This window comes from Carassius gibelio, chromosome B16, assembly GCF_023724105.1.
Source record: "Carassius gibelio isolate Cgi1373 ecotype wild population from Czech Republic chromosome B16, carGib1.2-hapl.c, whole genome shotgun sequence".
NCBI classification, from domain to species: Eukaryota; Metazoa; Chordata; class Actinopteri; order Cypriniformes; family Cyprinidae; genus Carassius; species Carassius gibelio.
This window is the reverse complement of record NC_068411.1, coordinates 24422262-24444652: the sequence shown is the minus strand read 5'-3', so window position 1 is coordinate 24444652 and position 22391 is coordinate 24422262. Positions and strand designations below refer to the sequence as shown.

General features: G+C 37.8%; 1 protein-coding gene across 1 annotated transcript in view; it reads left to right on the top strand.

Annotated features, from left to right (window-relative positions):
- Positions 1-19376, top strand: part of LOC127974401 (R-spondin-2-like) — a 52739-nt gene extending 33363 nt beyond the window's left edge. Inside the window, exon 6 of the mRNA XM_052577635.1 lies at positions 18076-19376. Coding sequence (XP_052433595.1) covers positions 18076-18197 — 122 coding nt within the window. The 3' untranslated portion in view covers positions 18198-19376. The remainder of the gene's footprint in view (positions 1-18075) is intronic.
- Positions 19377-22391: the final 3015 nt, after the last annotated feature.

Below are 22391 nucleotides of genomic sequence, written 5' to 3'. Positions count from 1 at the left end.
TATGTCACATGGCCCTTTTCCCCATCCAGTGGTTGTAGGTGGAGAAAGAAGGTTGGAAAGAGTCATTTTCTGACAAGTCTTCCTTTTGTACCCTACGTTGGCTCTTTCCACAGGAATTTTTCCCTCCCTAATTTAGCTCCCACTGACCTTTTCCAAGAGTATTTTATAGTCATTTTTAATTAAAAACTGGCATTGTGATTCATGGTTACTGGTCTCAGTTATCTCATCTGAGGTCAGTGAGCCATTGTTAAAGTCTTAACTGAACACTGAGTGAAGCTGTTCCTTTGTTATCTTTAGAAATCACTTTGCAAGTAAGCTTATGGAAGTTCTTCTTGGTAATATGGTCAGTATGAGTCACTAACAGAGTTTACCTCTTTGAGGAAATGCTTACAGTACATTTAAACTTACCAAGAAATGTTTAACGGCAAGTCATCACATGGTTCAATCAGTCAGTAACGGTACTGACATAATACTTCCGATACAGATATCACTGAATATAATGGTAACTTGAAGTTCAGAATGCGAGTCATTTGTCAGACTGATTCAAAGTGGTAGCTTATATTGTTTAACTATCGATTAAAATAACTCCCTCTTTGATTCATTAAAAAAAAACAAGCTAATGAGGATCATATATTTGTGAATTGGACTACCCTGATCGTGCATAATATTTTTTGTTCACTAAAAAGAACTGATTCATAAGAGTTCCGTGTTAGTGAATCAGGCTACTCTGGTCACACTATATGTTTTTGATTCATGAAAAGAAGCTGTTCAAAAGAGCTGTTTGTGCATTAATCAAACTACACTGGTTGTGCAGAATGTTTATGATTCACTTAAACAGAATCATAAAAGTAATTTGTTAATGAATCATGCTACACTGGGAGCTGTTTCATAAAACTAGTTTACTAGTTTTAATCTCACTACATTGTACCTGATAAGAGGTAACACAATGTTTTTAATGTATTAAACGGCACAAATATTTGCTGTTTGCCATGGCCCTATACTCGACATTGAGGGCTGCTTAAGAATAAGCGTGCACATCAAATTATCCTGACTCATTGAATCTGGATCGAATTAGTGAGATTGTCGTTTATGGAACCACTTTAGTACCAATTGATTTGTTAGGTTATTTCAAGTCAGGTTTTGGACTTTAATCCCCGTTTTTCTTCACATCTTTTATGAAACATGTTTTTGGTTCATGAAACAATCTGACTGTTTATCTGACTACACTGATCGTGTTGTAGTTTGTGTTTAAGGCAGTGCACTAGAACTTGTGTTTAGGGACTACTAGTGAACTTACTAGAGAAATACTGCTAATTTCTTTGGATATTATATGATATTCTGTAGAAATAATGTTGTTGCTGTCATTGTCTTACATCTCAGTGTAAGTACTTTGTCAGAGAAATTAATGTGCATGATTGACCAGGAATTAGCCAAAGCCTCTAGATAAGAATAAGGGTACATGGTCTAAAGTCTTCATTAAACGAAAGGCCAGGATAACATAGCCCCCGACATTACACTGGATTCCAAAGACTTTGTGAATAAGTCCCTGAATGCTACCTAATACGACAGCTTTGCTCTGCAGTATAACAAATTACTTCCGTGAGGCATAAATAGGAGTACAGCTTGACTATAAACATGTACGCATGTGTAAGTTTATGTATGCCCTGCTGCCGTACAAATTGCTCTACATAAGAAGAAAAATGAAGCAAAAGGTGACTGTGGGGGAGTGTGCTAGAATATTACCCTATTACCATAATGCACATAACATCAGATACTAGACACCAGCCTGTGGAAATAGGTATAAGATTACGTAACAGCAGACCTTGCAGATTGCTATGGATTAGACATAGGCAGGAAATACGAGAAGGTAAATAAAATCAGAGGAATTCTACATGTGAATGTATTTCTGGCATTGTTTATCTGATCATCCAGCTTCCATTTCTTTGAGCTTAAATGTCACAGGACATCATTTTCAGACATTTAGCCCTAGCTTGAACTTGATGCAGATGCGACTTAAGAAAAGATGAAAACATCTGGACACCAGTCGTTTAAATTACTCACATGCACCAGTGCAACAATAACTAGTACGCCCTTTTTTTCTGTAGATATTTACAGTTCCTTTAGATTGAGGGTTTGTACTTCTTGAGAGCCTCGAGTATTACTAGGGTTGTGAGAATTTGAATCATTGTGATTCTTTAATTAATAACTCTGTTAATATTCATGTTAACATTAGATAATGCAATAGCTAGCATGGAATGAAAAAATATTTTACAACATTTATTCATATTATTTAATGTTAATTTTACATATACTAATTTTTTAACATTTCAGGTTGGTAAAAGTTACTTTAACTCGGGGCTGAAATCCTTGTGGGCAGTGCACTGACATGCAGCGCCGTTGCACTACAGGCATCCCAAGTTCGAATCCCGACTTTAAGACCTATCCCGATCCCAGCCCCCATCTCTCTCCCTCTAATCTGTTCTACCACAATAAAGTCAAAAATGAAAATCTTAAAGAAAAGGTTACTTTAAAATGAAGATCATATATATGTTTGAATTTTATGAAGGATATCATTTCAGATAAATAATTGTATATTTACATTTAGCAGACGCTTTAAATAATATATGATAAATAATAATAATAATTATCATTGTTAATTCATAATACATAATGTATTAAAATGTATTAATGAACTTGTACTATTACCAAAATCATAATATTGATTTAAAAACAATTATTAATAAATATGATCAATAAATAGTATCATCAGGACACAACATTACACATACAGTGATACAGTGTGTTTGTAACACAAACAAATGACTCTTATGAACCGGTTCCTTTAAATGAGGTTCGAGTGAATGTCTTGTCAACTCAAGACATGTTTTGTTGAACTGATGATAGTGAAATTTAAAGGTAGGGAAAGATTTTGTAGAGGCTAGCTTTGAAAGCATAAGATCTCACCCTCGCCGCTAATCACTCTTTAAAGCCACGCTTCCTTCAAAGCACATCTTTGTTGATCATGGAGCAACATTGTGATTAACCTATAAGATTTGAAGAACCATTTTATAGTTTATGTGATTACTTTTTTACTTTTAGGGATTGCTTACGGTTAAGATTAGGTTTAGCTGAAGGGATATGGTCAAGACTAAAATGTTTGATTAAAATGTTGATCCAGGGTCAATAAAATATGTTGACCTAGGAACACATCTAACTCAGCAAAATCAAGACATGCCTTTCCCAGCAAGTTAGACAGCCTCTTTCTGGCAGCATGATGGGACTCCTCAGGGTGGTGTATAGAGTGGGCCATAAACACAATTTATTAATAGTCGCCCGGCTGTTTGTGAAATGAAATGCCTGCTGAGCTCCAGCTTGTACCTAACCCTGCCCCTGTCATCAAATCGACTGACTGACCAGCCATACTAGAGAGAGAACAATGCTATTCTGTCATGAAAGTGCTCTGTAGAGTGATATTCCAGCAGGGAGCGTCTGTCAGTAGTATCGCTGTTCTGAGGATAGATTTCTCTTCCTTCCTTGTGCAAAGGTTTTCCACAAAGCCCTCTTCCTTTCTGCAACCAACTAGCAGCAGGTTCCTTAGAGTCAATTGTATTAAATGTTGTGTAAACAACTCAGACTATTATTTCCTCCAATCATCTCCTTTATCCTAGTAGTAATTTCCTAACATTGGATTTAGTGTGACTGAGGTTCAGACACAAACACAACATTGAGACTTTGGATAATTTTGCTGTCCATGGCAAAATAGCTTTTAGATCCTCAGACAGCTAGAAATGGTGTATTGAATGGCATATTGTGGCATTCATAACCACGTCTGTGCCACTTTCAAGAGGCTCTATCAGGAAAAAAAATTTTACTTCAGGAATGAGACTGCTTAGCACAGTGATATGCATGCTTGACTTCTCGTAACGATTTTCTGTGGTTTCTAGATTCTATAGCTCAGGGCCAGAGAGCCTTGCATGGTGTAATTGATTTCCCATTTCTGAAACAAGAGAAACATATAGTTTTTCCTATATGCCCTGATATCTGTGACAGTTCCATGTTCTTAGGTAACTGATGATCCTGTGTCATTTTGAAATGTAACACCTGCCATTTTGGCTTCTTGCAAAAGGTGAATTTAATTGAGGATGCCTTTAAATTTTTTTAATTGAGGTAGCAAACAGGTGGCGAACCGTTTTGCAATTTGAACTTAAAATTAGATGTACTGTAAGCCTGTGTGATCCAAACTTTTATGACTTTCTTTTCCAGGTATCTTGAAAAATGTCTGTTTTTGTTCTCACAGTGGGGTCACTGGGGTCCAGTATTGTTTTGGACTAGAGGTCTGCATTCCCGCAGGAGTCCCGAGGCAACTGAATTGCTGAGTGTGGGGGGAAGATACTGATGTGTGAGCAGGAAGTGGGAAAATAAGTTACTTTTGGGACTCCTGATAAATATAAAGTTACCCAAATGTATTTTATGGGTCCCTCTTTATAATAGATGACCTTAACTACTTTGTACTTGTATTTAAATTAATAATTTGATACAATGCACTTCTTGTGTGCATACATGTTTTTACACTGTACTGTACACTGCACTGTACACTGTACATCTAATTACATTTGTCATTAATTTCTGCAATTACATTTATAATTACACTGTTGTGTAATTACCATCCCTTACACTTTAACCCACCCTTAATCCTAGCCATACCACCAAAACCTGTCCCTAACATTACCCATATCCCACCTCAATAGCAGCAAAAGTGTTTTGCAATACAATATGAACACAAAAAGTACATTATACTTATGTTTGATGTAAGTATATAGTAGTTAAGGTCACCAAATATAAAGTCAGACCATTTTAAGTTTTAAGGTTGAAAATTACTCATCAACTCCATAGCAAAAATATAGATAGTTTACAAGTGCAGGGTTGGATATTCTGAAAAGCACCTTACTTTTTCCAGCTGCGACAAATGCATCAAGATGAACTCAGATGTTGATGTGTGTGGCTAAAAATAGCCTATGGACAGTGGTTTGATTTCGTTTTCATACTGAAACGAAACTGAAAAATCTGTGTCAGTCTCTACCAGCAGGATTTTGTGGGTTGGAGCAGGACAAAACAAAAAGTTTGTGAGTGGGAATGAAAAGAAATCAAATATATTTTTAGCGGGAGCAGTATAGAATCTTTCTGGAGCGGGCCTGCAGACCTCTATTTTGGACCTCATTAACTTTCAATGTATGGACAAAAAGTCTAATAGGTTTGGAACGCATAGGTTTTGGATCAACTATACTTTTAATCTATTGTGTATGTTGTTTTGGTATTTGCACTTGCATCACAGGGCTTTAAAGGAACAATATTTCACCCCCTCCTGGCTAGCCCTCCTTTATCATGAATCGTATACTCCCTTTAAATGTTGTGGAGAGATCAGTGACTGCAGAGGCGCTGTTTGCCTTTCGGATGAGGATTGACGGACATCCAGCCACCAGTAGCACTGTGAAAGAACTCCACCCACACCCCCCCAAAATCCTCTGCTTGTCAGTCCAGGCCAGTCTGGGAGCCAGATGGAGACTATGGTAAAGTGATGCCCACAGAGGAGTAATTGCCTTTAATCTGTTATTGAGGGAAGCAGGAGGAGACCCGCAGCAAGGCATGCCCCTCTGTGCCACAGAGAAAACACTGGTGGAGTATTGTTTTAATGTGTGCGTGGCTTTGTGCGGCACTGGTGTGTTTATGGTTAGTTAGCGGACTGAATTTGGGGGCTTGGCAGGATAACCTTGTCCTCCGAGCATTTTAATTACGCGCCATGATCTGACTCGGGGCCTGTGTTTAGTTTGGAAACCCAAAATCCGAATCCATACTTGAACGTCTTTTGACTGTCAAACATTCCTGCTACAGATGCGAGCTTCCATAGACAACTAATTCACTTCTTATGCGAGTCTCTTACGCTCGTCCTGTGCCGAGTGCCCCTCCAAAACAAACAGCGGACGCCTCTCACCACCGCTGCTGAGCGCGAGAGTGTGTGTTTGCACTTATTTATTTAATAACTGTCAGGCTGCTCGCGCTTCCCACTAAAACTTGGGCCTCTCGCAGGAGAAAGTGATCCACAGATGATGACTCCCGATGAGATCCTGACTCGGTGTTGAAATTCAGGAATGATAAATGGTGATTTACATCTGGGTAGTATTGCGGGCTATCATTGGATAGAGCAGGAGCGCAGTGTGCGCTGCTTTCCCAGGGCAAGTGGAGCTCACTAATTGGCTGGCTGTTGGGTGATTATCCGTGCCTTGCGCCCAGGTCTGTTGTGACTGGTGTGCCAATGGATTAATCTTTCTTTAATTAGCTGACTCCGCAGGACTGACACGGGAGCAGGAGGCCACTGTTTCGCAGCCAACATGCTTTTCTGCATTCACACAGCAGCTCCATATATCCTCCCTCTATGTCCATTTGTACCCTTTTGGTCGTCTTTTTAAACCCTGCGTTGTGCCAATGCTAATGTTATTGGCTCTGTATAATTAATCGCTCACTTCTTTCAGACCGTTTGTCATTTGTAGGTCACTTTGGATTGTAGTGTCTGCCTAAAGTAAACGTCCGACCGAAGATGAAGTGTTTGAGAATGGGCATCTGGTGGGAGGCCAACAGTGAATGCTATTTATCAATAGTTATTGATCCTTAATGATTTGTATTGAATTATTTCTAACAGGTTGTTGAGATATTGATATTCCGGTCTACTGATTGCAATTTTGTGTTGGCTTTTCTTATGGTGCTTGATTGCAAGAAAGAATTTTTGGCACTTTTATAATTTAAAATCAACCTTCTTTCTATTTTACCTGCCCCAAAGTGGCTTGAGCTATGATTTCATATTGATTAAGTGATAACATATAACTTTTGCATGAAAGCCAAAAAATAACAGTGTCTTGACTTCTATAATATTATTATATTATTATAATTATGACATCTACACGGTATTATGACTTTGGAGAATAAGAAATAATCAAAGCAATCTGCCTAGCTAACTTGATAAGCATGTTTAGCTTGAGTGTCAATCTCACTCTAAAATCTGCTGGATGTTTAGCACTGTGTTTACATTGAGAGGTACCCTCTTACTTCAAAGTTATATTGATTGCCCCCCTGATAGCTGAAAATTGCAACCTTTAGAATGACAACTTTTTGTTCCCTACTGGAGAGACCAGGTCAATGAAGACTAAAAACCATTTAAAAGTAATAGCTGTCAGTCAGGGAGTGCATCAGTTGAAGCAACTTCTCACCTGCTTTACAGTGTGTGTCGCACACTCTGCCTAAATTCCTGTGGTCTCTGAGGAGTTCTGCCAGTGGTAAATCTTCCACAGGGAGCGAAACTCATTACTAGTCCCTGGCCATCTTTTTCACTTTTTTTATTTCTTCAGAGTTACATTCCTTGTATGAGAATGCCCCAAAGTGCCCTACTCCGACCAAAATAAATATGGCCCGTCATTCTGTCAGCAACTGTCTTCAGAAAGCAATATTTGAAACACCCAAGGATCCGCCGACTTTTATATGTAGAATCTGTCGTCATACCACAGACATGAACATTGAAAGTGGAGTCCTATAGAAGAAGGATTGGTGTGAGGGGGATCTACCCATCCATCCATACATACATCCTTCCTTCTTTCTTTCTTTCTTTCTTGCTGTCTGTCTGTCTGTCTAGCTTGTATTTGAAGATATTAAAAACTGATCAGAAAACATATTATTAATTTTGGTTATTTCATCCTTTTTACATTACATACTTTCTTTCTTTTTCAAATACACGATAACCGAAAAATCACACATTATAAATGGGCATTTCTTTCTTCCTTTCTTTCTCCTTTGAAAACCTAAGTCGGTCCATGTTTATTTTGCGATATACATTCTAGTTACCATGACTTTCAGCGGTTATTCTTTCTCATGATAGTATCATACGTTTATCATCACTCTAATTAGGCTGCAATCATTCAGTGTTTGCAATTTGAACGTGGCCCTTCTGTCCTCCAGGCCTCTGCATAGCCCACTACATGCCCTTCCGCAAGGCCCCACATACGCTTTCATCTTCACAGACACACACAACAGGCGTACACACATCACACATGACAGGCCACACACTTCCTCCACACAGCCTTCAATAAACATGTATTCATACATTCCCACACATAAGCACTAATGTATAAGCTCCACTTTTGATAGTGTGTATGCTGAGGTTCCGTTTCATGTGCCCGCAATATCAGTGGGACACTAGCAAGGCCTAGACCACCCCCTCTTCGGGGCTAGCTGGGAGCAGGGTATGACTTTCAACATCTGGTGCACAGTTGCACCAACTCAACCGCTAAAATCTTCTGTCCTCTCTCTCTCTCTCGGGCATTTTTATTGAGACATCACAGCTTGTAATCAGAGCCTGGCGATACTGAGGGAAGCTGTGGCTTCTGACCCGCTCGCATTCAGAGGCTTGGACCAACGAAACAGACACCCAGACAAAACAAAGTGTCGTTTGCTGCTAGATTCCTGTGTTTTTAGGTGTTTGGACATCCAAGCTTGCATACACACAGCAGGGTATAACCAAAAGAGACTGTGTCGATTTACAATTGTGTAAATGCACCAAAATAAACACATGGGTTGTGCACTATTCAGAACTGAATTGATATTCCGATTCAGTTCCAGAATTTGAATTAAAGTAACAACTTTGAATTTCGCCCAATCCTGGCTTTAAATTAAAAATCTACCCCAAATGTATTATAGTCTAAATGGTGCAGTTGCTCTTGGTAGAAACTCTAGTTTTCTTTTTGCTAAATTTATGCAGATTTTACTCAGTACTGTCATTTCAGTATAGTTGCTTATACGGCAATCAAATAAATCCTCAATGTTTCCCCCCCATTTTTAGCTGGTTTGTTTGCTCTCTCAATGTTTATCCAGTTCCCAAGACTCCGTATCCCAGTGTTTATACTTAATACCTGGATGTAGAACAAATCCTTGCTACCTTCTAGTTACTTTTGGATCTTTTCCCTGACATGTTCCTGTTTTCCTTACCATTGCTGTGGTGTGAAACCCCTGACCTTGTTGGGCCTTGAAAGAGCTCAGCAGAAGTACTTTAACAGAACTGAGGGGAATTACTGGCACCGGGGCATTTGAGTTGAGGAGGGCTCCGTAGGTAGATGATAAAAGCTGTCAGTTTCACTAAGGTGAGTTGTTTTGGTTTGACAGGTACCTTCGCACCTAGATCTTCAAAACACACTTCACAGCCCCACAGGCGCAAGTACAGAACTCTTGTATGACTTTTTATAGTTAAGTTGTCTCGAAAGGATTCAAGCACCCCGTTTTGACAGATGAAAGCTCTTTGAAGGTAATTTTATGAATTGAGGACAGGCAAACAGGTGTGATCCCCTTGACATCGAGTACTGTATTTCACAGAGGGTCTCTCCTCTCCTATCCAGTTTTAGGGTATAAGCCTGTCTTTTAGGGTATAAGCCTGTTTCTTGAGACATGAGGCAGATTTCCTCTCCGTTCCCCATTGGAGATGGAGATTGAAGGCCTTGTTTCTGAACACATCATGCTGCACAATTTCCTCTTACATCCTCCAGAAGTGCCCTTGGGGAACAAAAGAGTAAACAGATCTGAATGTGCCGGGCGAACAGCTCAGAAACGCATATGGCCCAGACGGGGCTACGACAGATACGTTCTCAGTTCAAGATGAAGTCTACAGGTTTGCTTTATAGTATGGATGCACCTCGGAGTGTATTTATATATGGAACACATTGTATTGAATGAGTTTAACATGGACTTAAGTCCCAGTGGTGGCGGCCCCAAATGTCTCCCATAAATTCGCAAAATTCACTCATTCACATAAATTCACTCTCCTGCCAACTCAACTGCACATCATGGTGTAAAATAGTGTTACCTCTGCATCCATATGTACAGTACATGACAAAATCTGAGGCTTGGCCCCTATATAGGGAGGCTACAATGTTCTCATTTGCCATGACGCACACTTACAGGCCGTACTTCCCATCACCCAGAGCCCTCGCAGGAAATGCAGCTTCAGGAGTAAAATGGAAAACAAATGTTCCATCAAATGGTTTGTGTAATTGTAGTGTGACGAGGTCACATCCTTGGCAAAGCTGTTGAAATGTTTTTTTTCCCCTCTCAATTTTCAAGGCAAACATGAAAATGTGCTTTTAAACATACATTAATTGTACAGTTAATCAAGCTCAAAGTGACGGATTCCAGGGACGAGATATTTTCCTGTTGGTTTGTAAGGCAGTGAAGACAGAAGCCTTAATCATAAGCTAATTCTAGCAACCACCTTTTTGGTACTATAAACAAAAGATGTTCTTAATACACTCCAAACATTCCGATGATGTTCATCATAAAATGCCTGAGCGTGTAATGCAACACATCAGTTATTTTCCTCTGACGATAGCTGAATTGATAAGAACCACCTCATTCCTCCGTTCTATCAGCACGAAACAGATGTTTACGTAAATCTGACAGATCAAAGTGCCGTGTTGAGGTTTAAATACACTTAAGTGACTCCAGAAAAACTGAATACTTTTACCCCAGCTGTAGCCATCATTTGCCTTATCAGAAACTATGCATTTGAGAAATTGTAACATACGACACAAATTATGAATTTGTGGTATCCCCTTGATGTTTTTTAACATCCTATTGCCATTTACTCAGTGCTGGTTGGTAATAGAGTTGGATGCTCACTAAAATAGCGCAGAGGTTCACTTTGATAAAGTTGTGGAAGCTTTTTATGTCGCTCGTCAGAAATGTAACATAACATTTAGGCAGTAATTAAATGAAACTAAAGCTAATTATGCCTCATTTACTGAGGGACACAAGACTACAGCTCTATGTACTTAGGCCCAGATGTAGGGGTGAGTCAGTCAGGCAGATAGGAGACCACAGAAGCTTTTCTGCAGCCTTCTCTATGGGTTTGTGGTGGAAGGAATATCAGCTTCTGTGTGTGGCATAGACGGCACCTGGCATCACTGTGATAACTCATAGTGGACACCACCATAGTGGACATTCATAGCTCCATGTATTATGTTTTATTTTTTTTTGCTTTAATATTTAATAGATGTTTAAGAATTAGTACTAAACCATTGGTAAATAGTTTTGTCTTGCTTAAAGCATATATATATATATATATATATATATATATATATATATATATATATATATATATATATATTTTTTTTTTTTTTGTTTGTTTTTTTACTTTATTCTATACATTTATTTATACGTAACACATTGGGCATTGGTTTTAGAAAATTCACTTCAACATATATTCAGCATATGTTCTCTGAAAAATTTTCTTCTGCAATTCCATTTTTCTATTTTTGGGATTCTTTGATAGTGTTACTTAAATCGTAAAATAGAGTAATTGATCACACTTTTTTTTTTTTTTTTTTTACTCGGTGTATCATTTTAATAATTGTAATTTTAGTTGTATGTGTTTTTGTCATTTTTATTATTGTTAATAAAAATATTACTGTTAGTTTTAGCACTTTTAGTATTCCAATGTCTATTTTTTGTTTAATTTTTTCATCTAATAGTTATATTTTATTTTATACAATACTACTTTTAATAAAATGCCATTGTTAATAGGATTTACATTACTGAAATCGTCCTCATTTATTGATTAAATGCAGGCAAGATTAGAAGCCTTAACATAAATAACTAAATAATGTAAACAGAAAATACATTTTAAAATTCATCAGTCTTAACTCAGACTGAGATTGACAACTCTGAATGCATTATTTGCATTATATTAATAAATAATGTGTCCAGTCTTTTCCAGTTCAGCTCTGGCCTATGCCCTTAAGACAGTCCAATATTAGCCACCAGATTAATCACTGCACCAGTCATGTGTGTTTGTTTTCGTGATAAAAATCATGATCTTTACGGACATCTTCAAAGAACCGAAACGAGGCTCTCACCTGCTCCTGAATCTCCTTACAATTCTACCGTTGCTCAGAATTAAGACAGTAATGACCCACCTAATCTCAACTTTAGCTTTGAGTTTGGAATGCATGTGTTTTAAATCATTCCTCCTGATAGTAAGCAGAGCTTCAGAGGGAGAGAGAGAGGAGGGGAGAGAGGTATGATCCAGAGTAACCTTGTTAGGCTAAGTGACACTGTGCAGAGCAGCTTCTTGTCAGCTGGTTAGCAAGATGGACTTCTACCTATAAAGTATCATCTTCTCAGGGCAGTGTTGTGGAAACTGCTTTAATTCTGTAACTTAAGCTGCATGCTTATCATAATTTAAAGTAGTTCAACTACACTTAAGTGTTTAGCTACACAATGTGCTGCTAATAAAAAGTCACTTACTGAATAAATCATTCTAGATGGCAGTATTTTTAAGTATAGCATAAATTATAATTAAAATAATGTAACTGTATTTTACTTAAAGTATTCTTCATGTTAACTATTTTATATTAAAATGGTTATTCAAATTATTATTTGTTATATGTATATGCATTTATCATTTATTGATTTTCATGAATTTATTCATTTATGAATGTATGTGTGATTTAAGTACGTGCCTGTTGGAAAATAATAAACGACAATATAAAGTAAAAAAAAAAAGAAAGAAAGAAAATGGCAATTTTTATTTAAGATACTACAATATAGTGCAAAGAGGAAATAATATTTCGCAATAAAAAAGTGCAGGGAATCTTTCTGTAATTAGTTTTTTTTTATTTGTTTTTATATCTCCTAATATCTGATGAATAACTGCCGTTTTGATCACTATAAAACTTCTGAAAATTACAACATTACGCCAGGAAATTAGTTCTCGCCAATCTATAATTACCTTCATTTATATAGAAACTAGCAGTTATTAGGCCAGTAAAAGTGGATTACAGCGTTGATGAAAAACAGGGTTTAGCGCTGAAATGCTGTGTGTAAAACTGACTCAACGCTTTAGTGAATTCCCCTTCTGTGTTCTGCCAGGTTCTCTGGATCTCCTTCCAGACACATTGTCCACGCTGTAAGTCAAGGGAAGCTGGCTGCAGCTACGCATCTCTTCACAGCATTATAAATGTGTGTGTTAGGAGGCCCTTAATGGCTGCTAATCCAATTTCTGCCACTGAAATCAAATCTTGCTGGCGCCAGTGGTCCTCTCCTTTACTCACAAATAATGACTTTGCCTTTGGTATCTTTGTGAAAATGATGGACCACCAAAACTGCAGCTTTATTTCATCTCTTACATCCATGAGTCCTCATACCCTGTTTTCCTTTTTGCGTCTTTCCTCCTCATTCTCTCTTTATCTCTTGCCGTTTAGAGCAGGCGGTGGGAGGAGTGGATGAGATTAAGGAGCAGCAAAGAAGGCAATTATTAATTGTTGATCCCTTGAAAGATGAGAAGGTTCTGAACAGAAGAAGAGCCTTAGCAGAGAGGCCCATTTACCGCTCGCTTGTAATGCTTTCCCGAGGTCAGGCATCGATTTCCTTAAACCACATGCTGTGCTGATAAGATTAGGCCTTTCGATTCCTGAACTACTTGAGTCATGCAGATGAAGTCACTTTGGGATGGATTTTAAGGCTGGATGGACATCTTTTCATTTGGTCACGCAGGTGACTGCCAGGACTAGATAGAATAGGTGGACTTTTTATGGACTTTGTCACTGTTTTGGTTGGAAAGCGCTTTTTTTAATTTTTATTATAGAAGCCTTTTACAATAACTTGAAGCATAAGAAGAATGTTTTTGATAAGCTTCTTCTAAATATAATGTAGAAACTTTAAAATAGAAACTCAAATTTTCTATAAAGCTGCTTTGCAACGATTTGTATTGTGAAAAGCGCTATACAAATAAACTTGAATATAACTGAATATTACACAATATTTATTTATTTGTTTTATTATAATTATTTATTTAAGTGCATTTAGTGTAAATATTTTAGTTTATCCATTTTAATGAATATTTGCCTATTTAAATATGATTATTTATTGACTGATTGATTGATATTTTGGTATAGAATAATAAATAATGTGACATTATTATGTTATAATGTTACATTATATATATATGTTACATTATATATATAAAATTGTATTTATCTTTTAAAATATTAATATTTACTTTACTTATTTGCACAAGAAAAATTTATCCAAAGTGACTTAAACTGCATTCAAGGTATATACCTTTTTTTTTTTTTTTTTTCATTTCCTGGGAATTAAACCTATGGTGCTAGCTCCATAAGCACAAAATTTGAGATTTGCATCAAAAACTAACATTTATATGATATTGTACATTTATATAATAACACTGATATGTTATATTGATGGCATGCAGTGCAGTTAGAGCCAAGTAGAAGACTGAAAGGAGAGAATAATATGTCAAATCATGTGGTGAAGGAATTTGTGGTTGGGAGTGGAACTTCCACCCAAGCGGTATACCGTGGGCTTCATTTCACATTGCCAGGTGTTTCAGCAGATCATATCCATGCGTGTGGCAGAAACCAGGAGAAGAAAGAAAGTTATGAGGAAATCACGCAGACGTACAGTAACAGAATGTGTTTCAACTTACACCTGTGTTCTCTTTTTCTTTGCTTTTCTTTCTTGACACTCATTCACTCAGGGGAAAACTCTCTCTTTTGTTGCCAAGGAGAGGTAATTAATTTTCCGTGCAGATATCGGAACATTAGAGCGCGCACAAGCGCACTGTTTCTGATTAGCACTAACTTGTTTATTTGTTTGAAGCTGAAAGTCATGTAAAACTGAGTGTCTTTTGGCAGATGCTTGTTTTATCTACAAAAGGAAAGCAATCAGTTTCGGAAAGATTTGTTTTGTTTTTTTTAATTCCACAAAAAAAAAGAAAGAAAGAAAGAAAAATAAACCAATGTTTATAGATAAAAACCATTGCATATGGTTGCGTTCAGCTTTCCCAATCAGAGATGCTAAAAACACATCATTTTTCCCCCCTCACGTTTCTCCGCTGTAATTCAAACTAGTGTTGTAGCGCAACACAGCGTAGTTTTGACCTCTCTGAACCTTGCTAATTGGACTTGGCAATTAATTGTAGATATTAGATCACAACTACAAACACGGACCTAATAAAAACAATCTTATGCTTGACATCAATTCAGGTTGAGACACATGACATAGTTGCAGACATCTTGATATGATTTTCCATTTCAGGCATTGTTTTGACCTGCACAGACACAAGGCTTTCGGTTAGTTTTGGTTGCCCTCTAGCTGTCAGTTATGAAATGCAACAAAATTTCCATCAGCGTTTTCTCAGAACTCACAAATGAGTGATGATTTGTGCATCTGATGGGACGTGTAAATGAAAGCTGTTACTTATAGGAACTTTTACTCGACCCTGTTTCATTAGATGGATTTCTGAAATAAAATTAGGGACATTTCTGGGTTCAACCGTCAATTCTGATATGTTATCATGGATGAATTTTGGACAACCATACTATAGTACTATTACGATATATCAGATTACATTGTCAGACTACTATAAATTAAATTTATGAACTTTAATGAGATTAATGATAACTTATTTAACTCAATGCTAGTTGAATAACAATGTTGCTAAATTGATAACGACTTCCATTTTTAAGTACACATTAAAAGCCAGGACATTCCTGAAGACACTTCCAGCCAGAAAAAGCCACCAAAAACTGGTTCCCAGGTATCATCTGGTAACTTGTAACTTGACAAACATTTCCTACAATAGGCTTTTAGAAAAACCTGTCCTTTAATGTCTTTTTGACTGATGTCTTTGGAACGATTTGATCAGCAATAGCCTGAAGTTTAGTTCTCTCCTACTTAATCACACTGCCCTCCACTTCTATAAACAGAACTTAATGAGACAGGATATTGTTCTAATGGTTGGGAGGAAAACACACATGTGCTCTGGCCTGCAACACAGGTCTTTTTAATGTAGACCTCTGCTCTTTACTGCCATCAAACCGAGCCCCTAAATTGATCATATTGCAGACTATGTTTATAAAGCACACGGTCTTGAATCAAAATGGCCCTCTTAAAACGGAAAACGAAAAGAAATTGCCTGTGGTCATTATGGACTCGCATGTCGTGCCTGAGTAAATCCGTTATAGCTCACTTGAAGCAATTGGAAGCGACATTTATCGAAGAGGTTCAACGGCTTCGCTGTTGCTGTTGTTTTTATGTGCGGCACATGGAGATTCGGTTCAGTGAAAACTGAGTAAAATGGACCCGAAGGGCTTTTCGAGGCGTTTCTGAAGGCATAACGAGCCGTTGTGTAAAGACAACATTTTCGCATTGTGCCAAATCGCAAGACCACAAGAAATCAGTCCTAAAATAGAACGATTGTATTAATTGCAGGAAATTGCTGGTGGAAGATTAAGCGAAATAGTTACATTTTTTTCCTCTCTCTCTCTCTCTCATGCCACCAAAAGAGAGCATTTTCTCAGGGTTGTTTCCACTTAAGAAAATCATTTTCTCAGAATTCACGTCGTGGGGCTGGGAATGGCAATCGGGCAGCTGCGAGCGAGCCAAGCACTGGGACCGTGTTTGAGAGAGAGGCCCACTTGAGATAAAGTCACCACACATTATGCTGCCTTGCCTCATTTTGTGGTGCTAAATGGCCTGAACAAGTGCAATAATAAGACTGTGAGCCAGGCCTTGAAATACAACTATAGAAAGATTCTTTTCTGCAGCCTGTATGTGAACCGTAGCACAGCTAGTGGAGAATGTGTGCCAGATCGGGATCCAGATACCACCCGGCATCCAAGTCTGACTCGTTTTTCCCCCTGCTGACAAATTTTCTGTGCCTCTCAGTCACACTTTCTCCTTTGAACGTTCACACACTCGCACACACACTCAATCATACGCACCTCGTTATCTTATTTGCCACTGTTGGATTTAGCGAGCCACCCTTCGTTCGTTGTGTGCGATATGCCACAACAGCTTTTCCCAGAATGCTTTGCCTGCGACACCTGGCTTGCATTAATTCTGGTCTGAGATGCCTGGCTGAGAAGGGAATGAGTGTTATGCACTTTGCTCCACTGTTTTTTGAGCTGGAGTGTGAGGAGGGGAGTAGGGGTGAGGAAAGGTTCATTTGGTTTGGGGTTCTGCTCGGAGAGCTGCTGTCTTTAAATCATAAAAACATCATTAACAGGCAACTGAAGGTCTCTCTTGCTGTTTTAACCCTCTAAGAAACTCCAAGAAATGGTTAAGGGGAAGACTATATTTTTTTATTGAGTAAAGTAAAACATTATTTTACTTGTTTTGTACCTCAAAAATGACCTCAGCCCATGTCCCAATGTGCATATACTAAATTCTATGTGATAGTAGTAATTTTCAATACTATTTAGGGGAGATAGGTTGGATAGTATGCACACTGAGACGCAGGGTCAACCTCAAAAGTCTGGGGTCAGTAATATTTTTGAATTTCTTTTTAAAGAAGCTAATCCTGTTATTCAGCAAGGATGCATTAAATTGATCAAAGGTTACTGTAAAGACATTTATAGGCCTAATGTTCATTTTAAAAAAAGTTCTGTCCATCATAAGAAATTTTTCTTGAGCACCAAATCAGCATATCAGAATGATTTCTGAAGGATCTTGTGACACTAAAAATTGCCATCAGAGGTATAAAGGACATTTTAAAGTATATTCAAATAGAAAACAGTTCCTTTAAATTGTAATAATTTTTCACAATATTATTGTATTTTACTGTATTTTTGATCAAATAAATGCATTCTTGGTGACCATAAAGAGACTTCTTTCAAAAACATTTAAAAACCTTACTGACCCCAAACTTGTTGTTAATATGCATAATTTAGTTTTTAACGTAAGTTAAAGTATAATTTAGTTTTAAGTTTAAAAGATGGTGTTTGCTTAATGATACACAGGATGGGAATTTGATTAACCTGGCTTAATTATGTTCCTAATCGTGAATATTCTGCAACTGAAAACATTTGATTTCTTGATTATTATTTCAAAATGGCTTATAGAAATGGATGTGTCGTCATAATGGTCTCAGTGCTCATTACTTACAGCGTTTCTTGATTGTGTCTTGATCAGTCGAGACAAACAGTTCCAGGGAATAATTAGCTTTTTCTGTTTGTTTTGTTATAGGCGGTTCGGGGAAGGGCCCCCGGACCAAAGAACAAAAGAAGAAGTCCAACAAGCAGAGGCTGCGCTTCCGGGCTCAGAACCAACACAGTGACCACCTCGCCTCCCTTCGAGCCAGCCAGTAAAAAAGAAAGAAAAAAAAGGAGCAAGAGACTTTTCGATGGAACAAAGACCACAAAGCTGCTAACCCATGCTCCACACACACCTACCCTGATGAAAACACACTCACGCATCCAAACGGGATTATTCATACTCATGTGGTCACACCGTGTCTCTGTGCCTCCTGCTGCTTCCCTCACCGGTGACACGTCCCCCCGACCCGTGACCCCACTTTGATATCATGGAACACTATAGCAGCTGTTCATAAAGCTCATATCTCATCCTATCTGAGGAGGAAGAAGAGAGAGACTGAGCTGGAAGCACGGAAAGCTTGGGCCTGGAGACCTGGAGGAGTAGAACGAGCACAGAGTGGCGAAAGGAGCAGAAGGGATTCGAAAACGCGATTGACTGATAATGATGCCCTGAGAAACAAGAGAGAGACTTATCTGTATTTATGTACAATTCCCACCATCCCCTTCCCTACGAAATCAAGGCAGAGTGTGTCATGTATTGCCTTTCTTGTCCAATAGGTACTTTGTTTTTCATAGCAATGTTGCAAACCATGCATAGTTGCAAAATTATTATTCTCAGCACAAGATGTTTACATCCAGACCGCTTTATGCTTTGACTGTATATTGTGGGTAAGAATCTTAGTTGTTCAGCTAGCATGGCCACAAACTCATGTGTACATAGTTGGCGAGTTTATCTAATAACGGTAACATTGATGATAAATATATATATATATATTAAAAAAATACTGTATTTTCAGTATTGACACCTTCAGAGTTTAAATGTGTAAAGGGTTATAATACCAGCTACAGTTAAATGAATTTAAAAAGAACAAAAAGCTAAATAAAAAGCATAGCCTCCACATAGCTATTACATTTATATGGTATATATGATTGATTTATTTATTGATCTTTTTTTATTATTATTATTTTTATGTTCGGTGAAAATGATGTCTCTGTACCTGATACTCCTCAGTGCTGAAGTATTTTTTCAACCACTTATAACGATACGAAATATCTCCAACAGTGGGACGTGACTGTGTCTGAATTGCCAATAATGTCCTTCAGAATTCATTGTGTAAACCTGGTTTAGCATCTTGTACTTTGTTGATCACACATCCTGCAGCAGCTGAAGTATATCGTCGACTGATTGATAATGTGTATATTGTGTGCTAATAAAACGCAGTTCATGTTGTACTTCATGGTGCCGTTGTATATTTTCAGAACTTCGCCAACCTCCCGTCAAGTCCCAACGCTCTATTACGTAACGTTTGTCATTTCACGGCACACCAACAGATATGGCCAATTGGCAGCAGAGAATGGGGCTCTTATTGGAATGTGACATCATTCTGAGCAGCTGTAAGTCTTTCTGACAGGTGCAAATGGCATCAATCTGTCTATCGCTACAGGCACTGAAATCACTTCACAAAACCTCTTAGAATGAAAATGAATAACCATTTTCTTCAGGTAGGTGCTGCCAAAATGGTTTCATTTGAGTCACGGACAGTTAAACTAGTGCTATTTTCTGTATAATCATTGCCTCTAGAGAGAGCGAGAGCGGAAAGCAAATATTTTACATTTATCTTTCCATTTATCATGTATAAAATGTCAGACAGTAAACAAGATGCACCTGGAAACCTAAAAAAAGAACATTTCCACAAGAGAATAAGCATTGCTAATGAATAAATGTATCAATACGTTGTTAATTTTAGAGTGGTTGAACTGCATAAATAAATGAATACATAAATAAATTGACTGTCTGAACATTTATATACAGAACGATCATAAAATATTTGCTAATTTTACAGGATGTAAGTGGGGGGGAAATTGGGGCATTTTATCCAACCTTGTTACATTTGCAAGAGAGAAATATGAAAGATCATTTTGCAGTTACTTTAGGATTTTATGCTTTATCCTATTAATTGTTTTGAAAGGGGAAAAAAAGTGGGGAAGAAATGTTAAATGAATTATGAGACAAAAAAAAAAAAAAAGCTTTGAAGTAGGTTTATAAACCATGTAGTGAATGTAAATGTAAAACTAACTATTTGAACACCCATCTGCTGTGGGTTACAAGCTAATGAACTGCACACAGATATCACCTCAGGGGCCACAATCACCAAACCAAACTGTAAAATCATAGTCAAGAAAGTTGAACACTTAAGTGATTCATTAAAGAGCAGGCCACCAGCAATACAACATTTGGCAACATAAGTTTCTCTGAATATTTAATGCCAACTACAGTTTATCACTCACCATCTTTCCAAATATCCGATTTGTGAGTTCTTTTGAATCGAATCTTTTCAATACGAGTCAGTCCAATAGTCATTTGGCCAACAAAAGCATTCTGAATGATTCACTTGCTGATTGGACAGAGAAGCTCTCAACCGTAATGGGGGGAAAAGTTTCCTGTTGTATTCCACAGAAGAAAATCCGGTTTGATGTGACGTAAGGGTGAGTAAATGATTACATTTTTTTTTAGTGGGATAGACTTTTATATCCTGGACCAGAACACAAAGCACATGCTAATGTTATAGTTTCTAATGTCTGTCCACACATCAGACGTTTGTTTTGCCCTTTCCTCTTGCCAATTTGCGATTCTCTTTTCATCACAAAACCACTTCTGTAAACTATGCGGCAGCGCCTTATAGGCATCGTATCATACTGTGGATGTCTGTATTTTCCTGGTGTGTGTCTGTGGTAAGAGGTTCTGGTTTAGTTGAGTCGGTTGCTACCTTTTAATCTGACAGAGTGCGTTTTCATTAGCTCCATTTGGTTCTATTATTATGGCACACTTCAAAGACCGAACAAGTGGAACCACAAACAGGAAATGCTGTTTGTGAGGCCTGAGCGCTAGTGGTCCTCTCGTGCAGCACGATTTCGCTCTCATCACTCCGTCATGTTCAGAGCCTTCTCCGCCTGAATGACACATTTGTTCCAAAGCAGATGCTGGAGATGGAAGTTATGACATCGCATCGCCAGATTAATAACTTTGTCTGGGGCAATAAACCTTGAAATAATTAGCTGTTTTCAATTAACTGTGTAATGGTGCATTGGTTGCCCATCGAGGCAAAGGGAATCTGGGATCATTAGCCCTCTCAATGAAAATGACATTTTCTATCGAGACATCCTGTGGAAATGTATGCTACAATATTACAGGCCAACATTGTATGCCGTTGTAGAGTACAACTTTACCATATGTCAATGCCCAAAACTAAGAAAGTGAGATCTTATACAACAGTTCTTTCAGGTCCTCGAATCTGATTGGCTGATCAGAGTTTTCCAGGAGAGCCATATTCTAGCGATAAGAGAGCTACAAATGTTTCACTGTTTGTATCTCTGCTTGCAGTATTTCTTACAGTGAGTGTCGTGGCAAATGCTCAAATCCACTACAATTTTATCAATAATATATTTTAAATATTTTAATAATCAGTTTTTGTTTCACGGAATGAAACCTAGTTGTTTAGACTTCAAATATTGCATTTGTTAATTGGGATAACATTTATTAAAACATTTGTTTAAAGAGATGTGAGATTCAGGGCGTCTCGATCTATTATTTGTTGCAGAGAAAATCGTTTTTTTTTCTAAGGGCAAAATCTCATAACAATGGGGACCTCAAGATTTTAAAAGTCCTTTGGGTGGGTGATGTAATATAAGGTAATGATGCCTTTTTTTAGAGGCCTGAAGTTTTAACAGGCACCATTGTGTTCATTCAGTAATGGTTTTGAAAGACCGTGTCTGTCTGACACAGGGAAACATATAGCTCTATCCAGTGGTTTTAATGTAACTTTATCTGCATATTGAGCATGGGAATTATGTCATTTTGGTGTTTTGATTCATTATAGGGTTTTATCAGAATTTGAGAAATCCTCTTTTATGCTTCTGCCACTGGATGGGTCTAGCCAGCTTAATGTTCACTTTCAGCCTTTGAGTCATGAGGGAGTAAAATAATATTTATGGCCTAATTTTTGAGCCTGGTCATCTTGGTTTCATTATGGCAGGTGCAGCGGTGGAAATGGGCTCGATATGATTCCCGCTGGAAGGAGAATTTCTTGGCAGGTCTGGCATGGGATATGATATTATTATGGGGCATACAATATTATTTTTTTACCGTCTTTTCTCTCGCTGTGGCTAGTTTCCTTGCAAGTGACCAGTACACCGCCACTCTAAGTCAGCTGTTTTATTTCAGCCAGACAACCGCACAAGACCTTGCGT